The sequence below is a fragment of the Neodiprion virginianus genome, chromosome 4 (genome assembly GCF_021901495.1).
Source record: "Neodiprion virginianus isolate iyNeoVirg1 chromosome 4, iyNeoVirg1.1, whole genome shotgun sequence".
Taxonomy (NCBI): Eukaryota; Metazoa; Arthropoda; class Insecta; order Hymenoptera; family Diprionidae; genus Neodiprion; species Neodiprion virginianus.
In genome coordinates, this window is record NC_060880.1 from 41,443,708 (window position 1) to 41,465,928 (window position 22,221).

The 22,221-nt window shown below is 39.6% G+C and overlaps 1 protein-coding gene across 4 annotated transcripts in view; it reads left to right on the forward strand.

Moving 5' to 3' along the window:
* LOC124302323 (dentin sialophosphoprotein) overlaps nucleotides 1-22,221 on the forward strand; it is a 74,704-nt gene that overhangs the window by 11,970 nt on the left and 40,513 nt on the right. For all 4 annotated transcript variants that reach the window (XM_046758379.1, XM_046758380.1, XM_046758381.1 and 1 more), the window contains exons 3-7: nucleotides 125-663; nucleotides 4,361-4,454; nucleotides 4,981-5,309; nucleotides 5,499-5,741; nucleotides 21,697-21,733. In XM_046758379.1, coding sequence (XP_046614335.1) covers nucleotides 125-663; nucleotides 4,361-4,454; nucleotides 4,981-5,309; nucleotides 5,499-5,741; nucleotides 21,697-21,733 — 1,242 coding nt within the window. The remainder of the gene's footprint in view (nucleotides 1-124; nucleotides 664-4,360; nucleotides 4,455-4,980; nucleotides 5,310-5,498; nucleotides 5,742-21,696; nucleotides 21,734-22,221) is intronic.

Here is a 22,221-nt window from a genome sequence, read left to right on the forward strand (position 1 = left end):
ATAAAAAATATCGTAAGACTCGATAACTTTGAATATAAATTTACCAGATCATTTCAATGAAAACTAACATTACTTCACTTGAAAAGGTGTAAAATTGTTGAAAAGTTCTCTCGAAATGTTTCAGGCAAAAATGCGGAGAGCGCGGCGAGCGGTTCCGCTTTGGCAAAGAAAATGGAAAGATCATCGGACAGCGTGAGTTTGGCGAAGACCGTGGGCGACAGCTTGGGCACGATATCTTCGTCGAGCTCCACCTCAGAAAACTCAATCTCAGAGCAAACGGACCAAACAGCAAGCAACGTGATCACGGAGCCCCAGGCTGCGCCCCAAGTCGTAACGACTAGCAGGTTCACAACTTCTCAGACCTCGACGCCGTCCGCTTCAACCGTCACGTCCCCAACCTCCGGTAGTAAGCCACCACTTCGCCGACGGCACACCGCCGGTCCTGGAATGACTTTTCCAGCCACGGATCCACCAAGTTACTCGGCTAGCATGACGTTCTCAAGGACGAGTCCCCTTCCCAGTCCGCATCTTGACAAACGATTCTTCGACTCTAGCCTCATAGAGATGAAAAGTCAGGCGAGTAGTTCTAGCACCCTCGACTATGACTCGAACGAAGACATATGGGTACGGAGGGTGGATTTTGTTCAGGAACGAAAGCGTCGGGTAAGTCGTGTACGCCTTTGTCAATCATCGATACCCAATAGACTAGAATTGCTCGGATGCCACCGTTGACTTGGCCGGATATGATCATTAATATGAATTTACCTAATCCTCAACACGATAATTTATTGAAATCTCTTTGTGTCTAAGCTTGCAGTTTCACCAATTCTAAATCCAAGTATAGGATCTTTTGATTATCCGTGCTCAATGCAAGAACTAAGACTTTTGCGATGTAGTTGACACACTTTCTTTGAACTGTAACGCGTGTTTCAGGCATCGCGGAAATTGGCGCACCCACTGATCCACACCGTGATCCCAACATTGAACTGACCGATCGTATAACGAACGGAATTATGCTTTCTCAGTTTGAAATACTAACTAAAAATCGTTACGTGTCGAAGTATTATTGTTGCCAATAGAATCCTACTCTGATCCCGCGGTCAGATTTCCATCACTGAATCTTTTTGAATAACAATTTCAAATTGGCTGACAAATACGATATTAATGAGAAGATTAAGCCGGAAACGAGCCACGAATGGGTTCTTATCCGTCTATATGTGAAAAGTGGACGGTAGAGAAGAAAGGAAAATTAAGGTGTAAACCGTTGCAGAAATGTAGCTACAGTTCTCTTTTTTGACGTAAGCTGGATAGTGACGTGAGTGTAGATTTAATTGAATAAATGAGCAGCAGATTGATGACTGGAAAAACTATTTGTTCGAAAAGAGTTTGCAATTCCGAATCTGCCGATGCTGGTGTATAATTGCATAGAGTGCACAATTTTTCGTGGAAAGATAAATGAATATGAATGTATTCTGGATAGTCTACATTTGACGATCTGTACAGAATTATTACGACATGCTGTTGTATAGGTAAAACTTTTTCGTAATCAGTCGATATTCAGGTATCGACGGCAACCTCGTTTCAAACATTTATCAGTAACTTTTTAGACTTTGATTGAGCTGTACGTGTTCATACGCGTTAATTTGCGGAACAGTCTGGCTTATTCCAACTGGTCACAGCACCGTCAATCACATACTTGGATTTCTCGTAGCAAATAACGTTCCAAGCTACAAAGTAGTCAGTGATGGTTACTGCGGTGAACAGTCGTCTCGGTAGAATCCGTGAATACGTTTTAATGACTTGCGACGATCCTCAGGACAGTTTACAGTCCTACAAGGTTTGAATTCTTTGTTGTAGCTTCCATCAGTCCGCAGTGATTAACGCTTACTCGTCCCTTGTCAAGGTGGAAAATCATTATATTGCATCGTCGAAGAAGTGGTCCGATTTTTCTGTGCTTTTCTGCAGTCATTCTGTTTTTATCGCTCATCATCGTAAAACTCTTCAATTTTCCTGTCCTTTGTTGTCAGAGGAATGTAGGGATATCTTTGGTAAATGTGTATACTTGAAATAATGACAAACCATATTGTGTACTTGTTGACAATTGACCTTCAGGTGTTAACAGACGGCTCTGAAAATTGGGGCAATGTGGCTTGCTTTTTGCACACCCGGATATTCGCATTCGATCATATTATCGCCGAGAATAGGAGTCATACAAAATAAACCAACTTGAAGCCTGTTAGGAGAGTTAGTTTGGCTTTAAGCTCGTATACATTATTAAATCACTCGAGTGTGCTCATTTTCTTTCTGTGTTGATATTCCTCACATTCAAATGAATTGATTTATTGTTATTTGTGTCCGATGATTCTCTCTCTGGTAAATAACCAGCCTTCGTATAACTTATCTTTTAAGGTCATCTGATTTTTGTCCGGTTGGACGTTAGTTGATTAGGGTCGTAATTATTATTTATCGTGATTTGGTAGAAATATATGAAATCTTAACATTTTTTATTGATTAACTTTGCATGAAAGGTGCGAGGTGCGACTTGCGATACGCGATAGAAATCTGTGGGCTTATATCTTTGTATTGGAATTATGAAAACTAAATACTTATCAGTCTTTATTCTTCCTCTATATTATCGTGCTGATCAATTCTCAAAATCACGATATGTTGGAACCATATCACGATATGAGAAGATAATCCACATACATGCGGAGAGTGAACGTGACTGCGGTGCGATATTCAATCGTACCCATACGTTCTCGGTTATAATACAGAAATTATGTAGAATATGAAAACATCACACAACAGTCACAGGAAATACGACACAGTCTAACTGGAGGTGCTCCAGTTTCTTTAATATGATGAATTCAATGAATAAACGTTGTGGGAACATATTCTTCGAGTTCGATATTGTTTCGTTATGCGAGAGAAAAGGTGATTTTTTCACCAGTTATATTATACTCCACCCTCATTCCCAATCATTTAATTGGCCGACTTATCGTTAGCTAGTAAAGTATAACGCCAAAAATTCCAAGCTGATCAATTAGTGGAAATTAATGTGTCCAAATAAAGATAACGTAGAACAACAGGCAAGCGGCAAGTAACACCGGATCTTGCGCGACAGCAGGAACGTACACTATAGCGCGTGAAAGAAGGCAATGCGCCGGCAAACGCGATTCCCGGCAAACTAGGGATTAGTAAAGCTAATTCTAAAACGGATCTTCACTATCGTGCATTGTAGAAGCATTATCACGGTTCTGGAATAAAAGATTCGTCTTGCCGATACGTAGAAGCATTGAATAAATTGGATCTCGATCGATCAACAGCGATGTAATTGGGAACCGAAATGGGGAAAATCCATGCAAACAGCTTCCTAGACGTCAGTAGGGAAAGTAAACTCATTTAGGTCAGCTGGAATACGATAAATGGAGCAGAAAAGAGTCAGAAAATCGCCAAAATATAAGTGGTTTTTGGGAAAAACAAGCATCCGAGAAACTTTGGAACTTGACCGATTTATATATTTTTAAAAGCCGACCAAACTGTAACCCCCAGCCTCCTTAATTCACATGTGACACTGATAATGTAATTTCTTTGGAAGTGCAGTATTGTATTGATCATGTTCATCATTCTCTCTGGTATTATGGAAAAGTTTCAAATTCACGGCATGCTTGTTGACTGATACGCATATATCTATCTATACACATATGTATGTAGTTTTTATACACAGGTCTTCAGCCAACGCATAGCGGACTTGAGAATGCTGGTGCATTAAGTCGGACGTAGGCGTTGTTGTCTAGCTCGATCATTGTATTGTTGTATTGTTATCTAGACAGTATCACATCTTTGTGAAACTTGTCAACGTCATCGCTAATTATCCAATTTCTGAGTCCCGCTTTTGTTTGCAAGGTCGTCGGATGGCCATAACGAGTAAATACCTACTTCAAGTGCGTATGCTTGAATATTCGGACATGATCATGTTTATCAAAAATTACAGCTTCCCTTAAGCTTCCGAAGCGAAAAGATAATGGAAATGAAAATTTCATAGTATCAGATTACCAGATTTATCAGTTACAAAACATTTTTTCTCGTATTCGTCGTGATAATACTTCCAAGTTAACGAAATGAAATCCCCGGCATCAGAATTTAATTGGTGAGAATGAGATACAGACGTTGAAGAAATTGCGGGAGTTTTTCTAAACAATCTCCCCAAATAAGTATAATCTCATTGTTGACCATAGAGTAACCTTCACTCTATTCGATTTATAGGCAGCCTTATAGATGATGAAAATATAGACATGGCGTGAGAAAATATAATCATGAAAACGAGACATCCCCTGATATTTTTTTGTGATGCTTGCAGGAACTTGGTTCGCAACCATTGCCAACAATCGTAACCGAAGATACCGACGTATCTGGTCAGTCCGGGCAAGATGAGGGTCACAGACCACGTGCTGGTAAGTATGTACCAATACCGATGCTTGCACCGTGTATACCTGCTCAGTTGCGTATTCGACATATTGCTGCGATAGTGTTGAGATGCAATTCTATGGTACTCATTGTACTCTCTCCCCCAAAATATACTAAATTGATGTCGGCATGTCAATCTGTTTTCTGTCAAAATATTGAATATTTTGAATATATACCGCATGCGTACATATTAGATATACCTAAGAAGTATTAGAAGTGCACGCAGACCGCAGTATCAACTGTTAATTCATGAACGTAGTCAAGTGTACTGACATTGGATAATACTACTATCCATGTGATTATGATTACGTTCAAACTGAAATAATTCTGCACAAGGAGAGGTGTAATCTAAATAGATCGTTTGCATGAACCGTAATCCTTTTTATCAACTTCAACTGCGAGTTAAACAAAATGAATGATCCAATAAATAAGATACAACAAATGCTTGAAAAAATTAAATGAAATAACAGCAATAAAGCCGAAGTAACACACTAGGTGAATATGGATTTCCAGGTACCTGGGGATCGCATTCTAGGAACATCAGAAAAGCCTCAACAGGCAGTGCTCCAGGTTCGGGTAAATCTACACCATTACCTCAGCCTCACAGTGATCAATTGAGTTCTTCCTCCGGTTTTGTCAAAGCTTCAGGGCGAAAGTCCGCAAGTACACGATCGGGGTCAAACAGTCGTAGCAACAGTACAGAGCGTCGGAAGAGCGGCGATGACACAGCGAGCCCCACGAGAAAACCGGCACTTTTCGACGCCTTTCGACCGCGGAGTAAATCGGACGCCAGTAAAACCAGAAAACCCAGTATTATTACGAATATGAAAAACGCCGTACAGGTAACACACTATATCCTCGTCAGTATTTTTTTCTTTACATTGTTCCGACTTCAAATTATAAACGTATGGATGTTTCAAGAAGAACTGTGTGAGGTGAATGTGCGTCCGAGTAATGTAATATTCTCGGAGGACTTTGCGAGCTTCGTTTTGTTTTAATTTCTTATAACGTCTGTATTCAATTTGTTGCAGCATTCTTTGCATCGGAGTGCTCACGTTAGTTCCTCTTCGGACGTAACTTCGGAGAAGGAGCATCATCACAAAGATCATAAGGACCAGAAGGAGAGCAAGGACTTGCAAAAAGAGGGAGGCAAGGAGCAATATTCGCGGCCGCGGGCTGGATCGGAAAGCAGTCGGAATCCTGTCAGCAAAGTGATGGATCTCATTAGACATCGAAGTCACAGTGTCGTCAGCACGGAAGACAAGCGGAAAGCGGTGAGTTCAGCTCACTTAAGTGAAATTAATTGAAGGTATACACGTGTCTCGAGTTAGGCATTGAGGAAATAAACGGACATGCCCTGAGCCTATACGGTTATGCGGAATACGCGTCTGCCTTGCCGACGCTTTGCTCGGTCGATTACCAACCAGACGGGCGACATTAACGTTCGTTGGTAAGGTTTAATTATTAAGCAAGTCCGATTGAAATCGTGGTATTAGAGATTCTACTGCGTAAATGCTAAACGCATTCTGCGTCGGCCTCAGATCAAGTGTCTCATTGAGATTGTCCGAGCGATGAATGTTTATAACGCATTGGTATATTAACTTTCAAAATCAGCATCTTTTTTTCACACAATATTTTTTTGTGTATGCGAACATTGATGAAATATATGTTTCAAAATTGCAAAAAAATTTAATTTTGTTAAAATATACTTATTGATACTCGATTTTAAATTTAATCAATTTAATAAAATAATACTCGTTTCGTGTTATTGTAACTTTGGGTTACGAGAAAATAAAGATGTTCTCCGATAATAGAGCAAGTGCAGTGAAACACAGAAAAATAAGAGGCAAATTCGTTTATTCACAGAAATACGTGGTCTCAAGTTAACGTAAAGAGAAAGACTGTTTTTATAATAATATCGTTTGACGCAGTAACCTTATTCATTTCGTAACATGTGGGGGGCGTAACGGGTGGTTTCACCCTTCGCAACAGTATTATCAAAATATTGTATACACACTGGTAGCTTCAACTAAATCGTTTCACAGAGTTCACTAAATCCTGCGGTGGGTGGGGATTCGTAAAATGTACGAAATTTAAGATTCAATCAACAGAGCTATTAATTTATTACCACTATCAAATATGTTACATCTTAAATCTAACAAAAAATTTTATCTCAGTGGCAAAATACTCTCTGTAACACGTTAAAAATCTCTTCTCGCGAGAGAAGTAAGATTAGCAGTTAGTCGAAGGAGCTCGAGAAATCTGGCTGATTCAATCAGCAGAACCAAATCATTCGTCGTCTAATACCATTGAACCAGCCTGCCAATTCACAGTGGCATATTTCTTTGCGATTGTTCGATGTGGCAAATAATTCATCTAGCACAAATTTTAACCATCAAATTTTTCTCTCAGTGTACAACGAAGAAGTAAAGCAGAGCCCAGCTGACATATGTTATTTATTCATTATAGACCTTTTTGTATTTACACATATGGAAATTGATCGTGCGGCAGCTAATTTCCGTACATGTACATGATTACTAGGCGGTGGAATCAACTCATCTCCTCTCTAACCTATCTGATACGCACGCCATGCGCCATTATACTCGTATGCTATCGATCATTACTTATTTTCATTCATTTTCTCTTCACGCTTTTCTCTGGAATTACTGCACTACGAAATATTTAAGGCTGATACGGGACGGGGTAGCTAACATGTTTACGCATCAAAAATTACGTAATTTATATAATTAATATCGCTAGATGTTTTTACATATATTTGTTAGTAGTAAAAAGGTCACCGATGTCATGAACGTAATGAATTTCATGTCTGAGTGAAATTTTGAAATTGGATTTTTGGGTGATATGTGGAGAGACTGATAGAATTCGGTGACTCTCACAGTCATGCATAATTGCTTTCTTCCTTCGAAACCAACATTACATATATAATTGACCCCTAAAAATTTCAAGAAAACGCTAAACTCTCCAACAGGCGTTACTCCCTCACCAGGCAAATCATAAATTAAAGCTTCAAGTACGTTTCGACTCACTGAATTTTAAACTAATGAAAAACTTGTTTACGTTTTATTAAAATTAGCTAATACTAGAATATTATAAGTCAAGGATTATTTTACGCATCTAGTAGATTGAGTGCCTTTGGCCGCCGACCAACTATTAGCGATTCAATTGGCAATTAATAAAGACTCGAAATAGCATCTCCAAAATATAGGCGTGATTAATTAATTCCTGATGATAATTCATTTGAGTATATATACCTGCATTCGTGTATACGGATGCGTAAATATTATGTATATTTTTTTATTGCCTACTTGAAAATCACTGGGTACAGTGATTCCATAGACACTGCTCACAGCAAGTATATCATGCGATATTCAATACGTAAGCCATGCTAGATTGTGAGTACGTTTGGCGGTTTTCACTGTGAAGAATGATATTGAGGATTTAGATTTGAAGCGCGTAAAAGAGTTATCAAACGAGTGATCTATATTATCCCCGTACAATTGGGTCAAAAAATGATATAGCTCTATATCAGCGAGCAGCATCACTGGCACAACGTTAAATCACGAAAGAATCATAATATAATAGGTGTTGAGGCAGACTGTACGGCTGCGCACTGGTGTTGAATAGAAAAGATAGAATACCCCAAGATGGCTCTTTCCCGGCGTTACCCGCATTCCCAATATTTATCGAAATCAATCTTCGTTGCCAAGTATATCATTCAAACTTCGGTGTATTGATTATCCCTGTGTTCGTCGAAAATTGAAGTAATTTGAAAAAATAATAATTGGCCAGATACGAATTGAAAAATTTTTTGTACCTGATACTCGGCGGGAGTTGTGGGATCTAGGAAAAAATGGAACAAAGTACGCATTAAATTATATGATTATCTATATTGTTATAATGAAAAATTCACCGATTTTCATTATTGCACGCATGACGGATAGGTATGTGGTAATTTTTCAGGCTTCTTCGAGATCATTTTGAATTGGAAAAACTGTAATTCATTCGCAATGACGAAAAATAACTCGGTATTGAGAACATGTCTATCCGATTGTGGTGTAAAGAGAGAGGGAGAAATCTTTGAACTTTCTTCTCTGCCTGATAAGTGACCACAAACCCATCACTTGTGCGACATACGCTCTACTCCCACCTTTCTCTACACGTACTCTATCGCCTTCTTGCTCGTATGGTCATTAGTTAGAAATTCGTCCTTAAGCCATACAAGTTGGACCAGGCATTGTCTATGCTAAAGTGTTGGGAGATCTACCGCCGGGTAATGAGGAAAAGACGAAAGAGGCTAACTAATGCGTCAGGGAAGGAAGCTACGCCCCCTTTAGGAGAGTAAACGTTGCCAAATTTGAGACCAGCGTTGCCACGTTTGTGTTCCAAAGTCTGTGCAATATTGTAAAACTGAATCGCAAAGGCTTACGAGATTTTAAAAGTTAGCACGCACGAGACGTTTTCGTAAACGTCTCTACATCGTAAGCCATCCCTGTCACATTAATTTGGAACATCCCTACCACTCCGATGGTCCGTACCGATTTTCTAAATCATAGTCTAATCGTAAGGTCTAAACTAACCCGTGTGACGGTCGGCTATCTTCGGCATATAGTTTGGTCACGTTCGACCACGTTCACCTCTCTGCGCTCCCCTCTATAGCCGGTAACTTCTCAAAGCTTACTCGCAGTAGTGGCTCAAGGGGACGTCGGAGTGTTGACGAAGTGAGCAAATCGTGTTTTACATATTTTTTTGCTTTCCAGAGCAATAAAATAGCTTCAAATGTTGGGAAATGATAGAATTTACTAGTACACTTATGCTTCCGTTGTAATTGAGACAAGTTCGCAAACTTGATGTCAAAATACCGAAAACATAGAAGATTCAGATATCACTATCATACCATAACATCAAAGCAAGTGAGAATCTGTTACTAGTATGTTGAGTGTTTTCGTAAACTTTTTCACCTTGTTTGAGCCAACACCACATCATTTCGCAGTTTGACACGATTTCGTTACTGTGTAGAAAAGAAAACTAAAATATGATTTGGTTACTTCGTCGACACTCCCACCTTCCTTTAAATACGACCAGCAATTGAATTTTAATTTTTTTCTTTTTTTATGAAGTAAGATTATCGGGGGCAAGAGAGAGGAGACGGGCAACGTCTTTCTCCCTTATTTAATATCCGCTATGTCGATATCCCGATTAATTTTCATCCATTTCTCCCCACTTTCATGCCAGTAGCCAATATCCTTGATTTAGAGGGGGGTCATTCAACGAATACGTTCACTTTTGAGGAGGCCGTGGATAACTATGATATGATCATTGAGCTGCGGCGGCGGCGGCGGCTGCGGGAGGGGGGGGGGGGGGGTCGCTTTATTATGTGACATTTTAGGGGGGTTGAAGTGAACGAACCAATATCGTTGTATGAGGGGAGGAGGGGACTAAAATCTATAAAAGAATTAAAAAAACAACAACAAATCGAACATACTTGTCGAATGTCCCCAGAATGAATATCCATGTTCAACGATGTTCCCGTATCTGCGACGAAAGTACCCACTTGCTTTACAATATATATACTTATATCAACTCATTCAAAATGCTCAACCGATGTTGCGTACCAGTTTGTCACAAAACAAGACTTCCAAGGGTGCTCGTGTCGCCCCGACCCACCCTCTGAACAATTAATGACGATAAGAATGAAAATGTGCAACTTTTCGAACAAATGGAATGATGACACTTCACCATCGAATGTAGCGTTGATCAAGCGTGATGTAGCGTGTGTGCTATACGCTTCCCTGCAACACCCAATCGGATTTTTTTTACGCTTACGGAGCGCATATTTACCTCCCAAAACTGACGAAAGATCCTCACGTGTCGTTATCTTGCTAGCGTTAATTGGTGCGGTTGAACAGTTGTACAAACAGTGCCAGACAGATATGTAGGTGAATAAGACGCGGTAATAGCCGTCCGTCAGATGTGAAAAAAAAGTAAGCTAGACCAAAAATTTCTTACAATTGGAGGAATCTGGACATTCATTCGTGGGCTGTACAGCTTCCGACCACTGTGGCTTTTCTTCCTCATTCTGCGACACCTCTTTTTTTTTTTTTTTTTTTGTCTCGACACATGTTTGCGGAAGCGAAACGGTAAAGAGGGAATAAAAGACACCTTGCCTCTTGCACAATTTATTTTTGTCCGCGAATTATACCACCGAGCTGAAGCTCGTGGTCTGGCGTAGCGTGGCGTGTTGCGGTGGGAGGAACGACTACGGAGACAGCGCAAGTTTGTAATTGTCTAGCACACTCGCAATCAGTTCCAGTTCAGAGTCGTCGCTCAAGCGTTGCGGCACTCGCTGATCGTGAGCGTCACTCTCCTCCACGCGGCGACTTGTTCACTCGCAAAACCTGCATACTGTTCAATGACAAATTGCTTCCAACGTTAGCTTGAGTATAAGCGGCCGCGAGTGCGGGGCACGCGTGTGCATTTTCTTTCATCACAGTCACCGACTCAGCCTTACTAAAAATTTACTCGCTTCATTTTATCGCGGTATAATATAGTAGTGATATACGAGAACACGATTGCACGGTCCCAATACAGTATATTATAAATATGCTATATTATACAGACTTTACACGTCTGTTATGCGCTTCTACGCACATCGTTGTGATATTAAACATGTTGTAATATTGAAAAATGGCTACCGGTTCGCTGGTATGCCGCGGTACTTGAGGAAACTGTTGAATGACTCCTTATGATAGGGGAACTGCATACATATTACCAAGTATCCACCTGACACGAGCCAAGAGGTGATGCACATAGCCAATAGACCGCGAATGCGGAGACTCGCATTCGTCACTGCAGCGTAAATGATCATATTCGTGTAGTTCAAATGTGCCTCCTTTGATAATGGTTGAAATGTATTTTGCCGGTGACCTTGTCGTTGACTCGGCTTTATTTGTAACATAAAACCGCAATTTCTCACCGCAACTTCTACGAGCTTAGATTTTTCTACACTCACATCTACGTCCAAATCACGCTGAGAAAAATTTCATTTGATACAGTAACTAGAAAAATTCAACAAAACAGGTATCGTTAAAACAAACTGTTTGAATATTGTTGGGATTACGAAAAACGAGGTACACGAAACCATTTTGCGCTATTGTCGAACCTTTTTTTGCTTATTGCAAAGCAAAATCAGTTTGTTCGGTTTACTGTAATTTTTTAGTTAAACAAGGCTTTAACATCAATTTATTCTTGCACAAGCATTAAATTTTCGCAACGGTTAAAAGAAAATATAGTAACGGTGATCGTAACGAGAAGGAATAGTAACGGATACTAGACTTTCTGGTAACAGCTACAAAAACAATTTTCACTTTGTACCTAGAATTATATTCTTCGATTGTGGTAAAAAATGAAAATAGTCAAGGACTGAGCGGTAACCGGAACTAAAATGTATTGTACGACCAGGCGAATCGTTGCAGGTTACAATCAGGTGCTAACCAGCTAACCGTTCACCTGCAGTCAGATAGTACAGATTCCTAAACATCGTCGATGATGCTCCACTCCTTACATTCTCTATTGGAATATAAATTTTTCCAATCTGCATGCATAATCCCATTGCTCACGTTGAAATAGTTACAACTCGGCCGAAAATGAATATCTTCACGTCGCAGGAATTTTTGTGTTTTATCAGTTACTAATCAGGTGTACATATAGGTGTCGAAAAAGTTATTAATATTCTCAGTGCTAGACGACTCAAACTTGAAACTTACATGTTATATATCGTATACGCGTGTGTATAATTAAGATACGTATGCGGTAAATCAATTAGCATTCGTTATCCGTCAGCTAAGTGACGCACATCCAAACAGTGTGTAATTTATTCGGCGATCATAGGAATAACTCTTGAAGTCTGGAAATTCTACCGAACATAATGCGTACAGGTGTAAAAAGGATGCCAAAGCGGAACGGTTAGGCGTGAAGATTTGCGGTCTAAGCTCATGTATCACACAAAATGCAAGCATAAAACCATATTTCTGTACCCCTATGATCTACTCATAACCAATACCAGGGTTGCGAAGAAACATTAGCAAGTTGTCAAGAGTAAGAATAGTGTCAAGCCTGACTGATAAAAACTGTGGTGTGGAAAAAAAACCTTATACAAACAGTTATGTCGTTGGATTATGAATTTTCACCGTTCGTGACTGGACATAGTGGTATTATTGTGTAGAATAACGAAGCTCAAGTTAGTAACGTTAACGAAACGATATATCAGGAGAAAAAATCATTATTGAACTATTTTAGAATGACTTTCAAGGTTTTGGCTTTTCAGAGTCAGTGTGTATTTTGTTTATACTCGTTTACTAAATTTCGAAAAGTCATAAAGGCGCGAATTAGCGATTTTGCCTAAACGTGCAACGTTACAGTAACGTTATTAACTTCATCCTAATGTATAATATCCATCCCGGGAAGTCTTGTGAATTATTCGATGAATTTTACATTTACGGTATACAGAAGCGGACAACTCACTGCACAATGGTTCACGCGAGAACCACCTGTTTCACAAGACTCTCGCGGTGTCTGTGCAGAGATCTTGGAGACCCGTAGGTCTACGTATCGTCTATGTAAGAAGGTAAGGAAATTTTGGGTGTTGCGGTCAATTTTCAATGTAATATTTTATTAAGATTGTTCGGTCGTGTACGGCCGGCCATCATCGGTTGAAAAATTAGACTTCTATTGACGTTTCTAGATGTTGTGTGAGGGCGCGTGAGCGGAGAAGTCAATAATATACATACATAATTTATGTAATATAATATTATAGTAATGTAATACGTAATTTACATTGAAAATTTACCAAAACACCCAAGATTTCGTTACCTTCATATTCTTAACATCGGTCGAGAAAACTTCATCGTATTGTATATAGGGGAGAGGCGGGCAAAAGAGGCCCCGGCGGGTAAAATCTGCCCCCTATACAATCAAATGGAGTTTCAAAAAATGCCGATAACGCATGAAATTTATTTTGAGGCCCAAAACAATCAAATTGCGTCATAGAAATTGGTCCAACGCTATTCCTCCCTCAGTGGGCCCATGTCACCCATCTCTCCCCTAAATATTATTTCGAAGTACGGCACTTTAATACCTACTTACGCTATTTGCGATTCCTGCTTCTTCTCTTCACAGGTTGAGCTCGAAGCGATGGAATGAAAAAAATCATATAAGATAACAACGAAAATCCGCTTGAGTGCAATCAATGTACAGTAGAAAGAACGTTATAAACTTGCATCGCTACAATCTGGTTACCAATGGGCATGTGTTATCGATGGTGAAACACTCGGCCGTATCATTTCTCGTCGTATATTCCTTAAAATTGCGTCGCATATTCAGACGTTGAACACAGCTTGCACTACGTTAAAGAACTAATCGTAATTCATTTTGATTTTTACTTATCTTTGGCTTGTCTGAACGCGTATGTTGACGAGTTGCCAAGTACCTGTACGGGTACCAGGTACGCACAGCTGTTGCTTAACCAAAGCAACGCGAGTATGTACGGAAATTTATACAGTTGTTGTAGCTAGAAGCTATGTAGAAAATTGTCAGCATGAACGCGCGGCGGGGGAGGGGGGGTTATGACATCCTTAAGTCTCATTTACACAGCTGTTTCACATCTGTTTAATCGCACGACGACGACTAGGCAACAGGGTCTCGTTAACAATTAGAATAGTGGCAGGCAGGTTTGTAGTGGGCAAAAAGTCGGTACAATAAATAGCGATAATTTTGAAAGTAGCAAGACCAAGTTAATGCGCCTACTGTACGTATTATATTGTACGATTGCAATATGCGTAGGTATAGACTTGGTTGCCGCAAGTAATATATTGCTCTGTGACGAATGCAGCTGTCTGTGGTCTCTGTAGCGGTGAAAAAATTACTCGACAAAATACCGTATTAGTTAATTATTCGGCTATCGTGCATGAAACGTCGGTGCGGATACCACTGCGTCTTCGTTATACGAATCGCGTGTTTACTTATACCCTCGTCAAGGAACATTAGTTTACCTAAAACGAGTGCTTTAATATTTCATCGGTTTTCACAACGACTTACGGAACCAGCTTCCGGAAAAAATAACGAAAGATTCGGTAATGAACGGTTTATTTGTCACATAAAATGGGATGCGTGCGTATACTCCATCGTAGCTCAGGCATTTAAATTCTCTCACTGAAATTCTGATATTCCGTGTTTAACATTGATGTAATCTATAGACAGATTCAGCAATCTACAAACTTGTAAGGCGCACAACACTCCTTCAGCGGCTACTGAATTCACCCTCGAAAGATTTATAATAACAACCGCGAACGGCATGCAGGGTTATCGTACAGCGCATCGGAGATAGATGGACTGCTGATCGACAGAAGGTACTTGCCGAACATTTCGGAGAGTATCCCAAGAACCGAATCGAAAAGAATAAGGGTCAACAAAAATTTAAGCTAGATTCTTTAATCACTGAATTTGACTGTAAGTTTCAACTTGAACTGAATCAGGTATGAGATTGTTGCCGACGTGAAAATTTGAAATAATGGAAATTATCACCTGTAATTCTATACTTTGACTCATAAATAAGTAATCAGTCTACTCAATCCCTTGAGACTGGGATGAAGAAAGTTCTGTCCCGATTAAGTAGAACGACCTCGGTTCTTCATTCGGATGGGATTTACGGTTCATTTATTGCTATCACACAGACGAGTTCATTGCCGTAATTTTACAAGAAGCGGCGTTATAAAATAACTTGAACTTAACAAACAAGAAAGACAAATTTTTGCGTCCTACGCACTCAGATTTAACGGTGTAAGACCACGGTCGCACACACATCACGCTTACTACGCCTTGCTTTTTTGTTAACCGTCACCTTAGCGATGATCGTACGATGTAACCTGGGGTTACCAACAATGCGATGTTTGCAATGGAAATAACCGAGCTGTTTAGCCGTCGACGCGACAACGGAGAGATATAAATATATTACATCCAGAACCTGAAATGGGTCAAGTTTCAATTTAATTTCGCTTTCTTCACTTATTTCATCAATCGCAGTATTTACCGTATATTCTCACCATTTATCAAGCCCCCTTTCAAAGCCTAAGGAATGAGAAATGGTCCAAAGGGTATAACCGTATGGCTTGCATTTAATCGTGAAACTGCGTAAATAATGAAATTACTCAGCGCCGGGAATGTTTAATTATTATTCCCTAGCAATAAGACACGCATCCCCAACTGAATAACATTCTGCTTTGGAAGTATTTAATGTAATCGTTGGATCTAAGTGATTATTGGCAATATTGCAACCTATGGAAAATTTTTACACTACTTGCACACTCCTAATGTAATACTAAAAAATTGTTGATAATTCAGAGGTATTCGATGCCGGCTTTTCCACTTCCTGAGGCCAAATAGTAAGGTCAATTGTATTTGTATGAAACTAATTAGAAAGCACATAATATTAACAAGTACACATTTGTACGTATCCTGATGAAACAAGGTGTGTACCAACGTTAAAGAAATTGGAAAGAGCGGGGAATCGACCGTGATTTCTTTTCTCGTAATTCCCTATGGGATGACGTATATACTTTTTTACACACATGTATGTGTAATAGTGGCGTTATATTTTGGCGCCAAGGCTGCGACATCGATCTTTCACATCGTACCCACGCGCAACTTTTCTCATATCACGAGAACGCTGATCAATTATGTCACGGTTTTTGCAGCAATTTTGACTGACACATAAAATTCCTCTCCGCATGCTTCGATCAAAGTTCTAAGAATAGGCATAAAACGTTGAAGCAATCCCGTTGACACGAATTATGACAGCACGGCGGTAGTGTTGACTACACATCAGTGATAATTGATAAGCATACTCATCTCCTAATTGTGTTTAACGCGCTGTCCGTCAACTTCAGAGTACTCTCCCGTATGGACTGACGTTACATTTATACTATCATCGATTGTCTTCCTCGGTGAAAACACTGTTGAGCTATGCGTAGGCGACAGAAATTGATCTGAGAGAGACCTTTTCAGGGTTGCAACAATTCTTAGAGAAATTTAAAATTTGCCGTTATCATATAATGCGTATGGTTTAAATAGACGGAGCACTATTGTTATACGATCGCGTATAAGGTAAAAATCGCCATGTAATTGTACTGCGGAATTAGTACTGGTTTATGATACCCGATCATACCGCGAATCACTACTGCATCAACGTCCTTGCAGTTTTGGTAATAACTTAACTGATACCTATCAACGCAAGTTTCGGCAAACGGTGTCAACGTGTCGCAAGTGCTGTGAACTTAATCAGAGACATAAACTGCGACGGTGTACGCCCCTCAATTAAAAACATGTCGTCGTACTTTCGTTGGATCAAAAGTGGCAAAAAAGATGGCGATTATCTTGGTGTTAACAATAAACCTAGAAGTCGTTCTTTGGATTCCAGGAGCCTGGAAGCATCCGGTGTCCGTCTGATCTTGCAAAATGTAATTTGAAACCTTTCCTGCATTGCCACTTCTACTATACAGTACTATCGGTAATAGGTGAACAGATGCCATCCCCACCCCCCTTAAATACTTATCCTTAAATGTTATAAGGGGTTTTCTGTCACCTCCTGAATTGGCTTCGAAGTTTCAACTGTCACAGTACGGCCAAAACAAGCAGACTCCTTCTTACACGTCAGCGCTTACCATTTCGACTACCCTATCTCAAGGCGTGACCATTTACTGATTATATTCTTTTTTTTTTTTCATCAACTTGTAAACAACGCGAATTATTTAATGCTCATCACCTCTTACCATCGCTTCGGGCGTAAAATTGTCCGAGTCGAAATAATTAGTGGAAACAACGGTCTCTTGAAAGAAAATTTTCACCCGCAGTTTCGAGTTTACAGTATTGAAACTTTATTAATGTTGATTCTTGGTTGTTTTTTTTTTTTTTTTTATTATAAATGCGTGCACTTTGATTATTTTCCAATTTTTCTCCACGGTTATAACAACTGTCGATGGCAGAACTTTTGAACCATGGATTAAAGCTTTCCTCCGAAACTGAATAAACAAATAAAAAAATGATAGTCATACTGACATATCCACTTAAGGCTGGTGGTAGTGACTTTTACGCTGCAATTGGCTCAACGGATATCCACCTACAAAATGGAACATATTATATCGCGACGCGACGCAACGTTTTAAGGGATGGATTGCTCTGTACGCTCCGTCCTCTTCTATCGAGTACTGACTATGCATAAAAAAGAGGCAGAGCCAGCCCCGAAACACGCTCCTTCGCTCCCTCTCGCCAGCGTTTGCTTTTTCGCCTCTCGTGCGCAGTTCATCCTATAGGTCTTCGGTACGACGCCACTGCATAATAATTTAGGAGCTTGGCAACGTTGCAAGCAGTTGCGAATGACCACGTGGGCAGGAAATTTGCGGCCATACCGACGGAAATGCAGTGAATACGTTTACTCTGTAGCGCTTTGCAGAGCTTCCAAGCACTTGCACGCAGCAGCCTAACGGAAATCATTTAGAATCTAGTTATATTAAAATTTTCACTCGGAAAATAATAATCCGTTCCGTAATTGGTCAGTGACGCATGCACGACTTACTCTGTGTGGAAACGAAAGCTTTAATTTGACATGTAGTTAATTAAATATGGTCCAACCCAGGCGGTATGCAGGAGGTACCCTCGTTGCTACGCGAATAAAATTTTTTATGCTAGCCGCGCGTTTGGTCACTGCATTAAAAGTTACTAGGATCAGTGACTCTATTCTCCCCACCAACTACCGTATAGGGAATGCAGTAGCGCGCGGTCACGCTTCGTTCCGTCAACAAGTCCCGAGCGTGATCATTGTGAATTCGGAGATGATAAATCATTATGGATAACCCAGCAAAAACAAGTGATTCTGGGCTGATGAGCCAGACTGTATACCTCCCGGCTTCAAACTAGTTTCAAGCTAAAAATAATAATAATATGAATAATAATAATAATAATGTCATTATCTCATTGGCACTTTGGAAGCCCAATGTCAAATTCGTAGTCAGTGACCCAAAATACCGCACGGTACCAATTTTCATTCGAATACGTTGATCCCTTCTCGAGATGTCATATTTATTTAATTTTCTATAAATTTGGTATTTAAATGATTCAAAAAGTGCTGAAGCAATCAAAGTTAGAATCTAGTCAGTTCTAGTTTGGAAAAGCCGCGTCCGTTTAGACCAAAATCATCAAAATCCGGTAACACACCCACAAATACACACGCACGCACGCACGCACGCACGCAGACGTCCATCTCAAAATGTTTGGAGGCGATTCTTTAAACTTCAAAACTTTTCATATTAGGGGTGATTACGATACGTCCTTTTTCTCTGAAAACATCGAAACAAGAAGTTAAAAAAATCAGGGGATTAACAAACTGGGTTATTTAGCAAATTTTTTATTTATTGGTTTCCGAGAGGCCACACATTGGCAACATAAGTTACCGAAATCATCCGGAAGTTGTAAATACTTGACAATATTTTATTGCTTTCTCTGCATAAAGCTAATGCCGTAACATAGCATGAATTCCATAAATTACCTCACAGTTTCTTACTTATGCGCAAAAATATTCATCTCGATCCCATTTGTCAGTTTTGAGAACTTCCAGTGTATGTACGAAATTTCGATATTATCCTTTTGATCCCCATGTTAAATTCTTTTCCAATTTTCTTCTTTTAACCTGCTAACAAACTTTTTCGAACATTTGTCAATGGATTTTGGTTTCAAGAAGCATGCTATTTTGAAAAAAATCTCATCCACAACTTCAGAGCGAGGGTACATCTAATTTCCATCGCACAAGACACGGCGAATCGTAAAACTAACCAGACTCTCTGTAACACACGATCCGACTATGCATGAATACCAGCATCAAGACAGTTTTACTTGCAATTATTATAATAGATGTGAAATCATTAGGGGACGACTATTGCTCTCTATCGCTGCTCTCGCATCAGTCTCAATGCCGATATTGTTTTTCTACTCATGGACAGGTGTAATTTTTTTTTAAAACGATGACAAACCATGCCGTTTGATGGAAAAATCGCTGAAACTCTGCCGTGTCTTCGCTAGCTCGCGAGTGTGTATGAGAACGGCAATTTTGCGCCCGCTTCAGATACGCGAAAATGCGTTTTTTCAGAGGGTTGGGACAAAAATAATATATCTACTTACAGGGTCATCTGTTCGTTGGTGCACGCGACACCACGGAAAGAGAGATAAAGAGGGTCGCTTACGCGACTAGAACGGCTACGCCTGCAGCAATACGCGTATTCGGCAATGAAGAAATATCCTTCTGTAATCTCTACGTTTGTGCATCGAAAACAGCGATATCGGGAATCCCATTATTCAAATGTAGTAGAAACAATTAATTAACCGTATCGTTGCTTTGAGCCCTTGACTGAAGACTGTTACTTCCGCCAACATTTGAGCATTGTATGAGTTGACTGTTTTCAACAATATACATATATTGTGTGTTTTGTATGCACATAGGGGGGCGGGGGGGGGGGGATAGTTTTTATCGATATAGTTGATTGAACTACGTTAGGTATTTGTCACGAAATCTCACTAAACTGTCCAATTGGAAAATTAGAACTACTTTTACCTGATACTTATTTCCTCGTTGTCAGTGTATAATAGCCTGGTACCTGCCACCAATTAGTAATATTTCAAACATGCTCCCAGTAACAGTTGATCGTTACTTTGAAATCGTCTCAGATACCCCCGGGCAGTTTTTTCTTTAATAAAAATCTCGCGGACGGTGCTGAGTATTGATGTTTGTTACATCACTATTCACTTGAATTATCTGTTAAAGAGGTTTAGGGATACAACGCATGTATTAGCTGAAAGAAGTCTATTAAAATTCGATTCACTGAGTGGAATGGTTAGACACAACCTATATTCACGGTTGGATATACATGATGTGACTGTTAACGTTTCTTGAATTGCTCTTCTTTTAATTCGTCGACAGTTCACTTTTCGTATTTTTCACCACTCATTGTCACACGCTCGCTCACGGAAATCGCTCGCAAACAGTATTATTACATTGAAGTTTACGCGAAAAACTACAAGTCATAGTGGCGCCCCTGTACCGGAGCAAACGGCAGCGAGGATCCTAATTCCTGTTGTCCACATATCACAAAGGAGCATTCGTATCTTGGGCGAGCGTGGTCTTAATCGGAATCCTCGCAATAGCAGTCCACTTGCTTTGGCCGTACGACATCAGGAAAAAACATTCTAATCAAACAAATCGACCATCGATGATTGGCTGTGTCGATTTAAAAATCTGTCAGACCATCTGTACTTCGAGTATCGTCATCACGTTGGCAATTATATTACTTTATTTCTGAGTTGGCTGAAATTAAAAATATTTCCCAAAGATCGGATACTGGAAGGGTCGTTACATCAAATTTGCTAAAACGCAAAAATCTATTTCAAATTTTTTTAGAGCATACTAAGTCGGAATATGAGAAAGTCGAGATGTATGAGATTCAAAGTATGGAAATCCAAAATATAAAATCTCTAGCATTTTTTCTCGCTAAAACAATAGATATGATTCCTTCGTATCGTTCTCATGGACGGCTGGGTCCGTTCTAATTGGCTAAATAGAGTAGTGTACTGAGTTACACTCGTAAACAGCCACGTACATATCTAATGTGCCTCTTGCGACGAGTTCTGAAACTTATTCAAATACACGGCGCACGAAACCAAAAGAAATTCGCATACAGGTGATGAGAGAAATTAATGACATTGTAGTCAGGACGGCTAGGTGGTCTAGTGGAGTTTGTCTCCGGTAAAGCATCTCTAGACACCAGGTTCGATTCCTGGCTCCGTCGTTAATTTTTCAATTCTTCTAAAATATTCGAACTTTGCACTTTCTCTAAAATATAAAATCGGCTGAACGAATAAAAGTATAGAAAATTTTCAACGATTATATGTTTTGGTTTTCCATACTTTACCTTTCTACATCTGAACTTTTCATCATTTCGACTCTACATGAAGTAATTCTGAAACAATAGATTTTCGGGTCTCTGAAAATTATATCCTGACCCCCACTCTCACGAGATGAAATTTTTGAATCACTTGTTGTTTTGTCCGTTATCAACTTGTATAACATTGAAAATGCAAAAAGTGACGCTTATCTTTCTTCATCTTTTACAGAGAGCAGCTGCACAGCATCATCAAATCGCAGCACAAAGTGAGTACTTATGAACATTTTTATAATTGACATCTAATTTAATCGATTATTTAATAATGATAGCGATGCCAGCTGATTATTTCTGCAAGTATGATTGTTATGTGTGTGCTGCACGATAAGTTTCTACAAGTGCGAAGTTTTGCGATTTATTTTCTCCAGCCGTCTTCAGCTTGTCAGTATTTATTGTAATTAAGAATGTACGGGCGTGCAAGTCGTAATCGAGCTAGGTCAACGAAAATTATAAAAATTGTTCTTACTTTTGTTGCAATACCTGCATAAAATTTGGAAGCGATCTCCAAACCGCACTCTATACACACAACTCTGCACCATACCGGAGTTATTTTACTTTTATTTTTTTTTCGTGATGCGAAATTGATTCTTACAGGAAGCCGTCCGACTCGATGTAAAATCACGAAAAAATTAAAAGTAAAATAAAAATATCGTTCAGACAATCGCTTTTAAATTGTACCCAAGTGTTTGAATTGAAA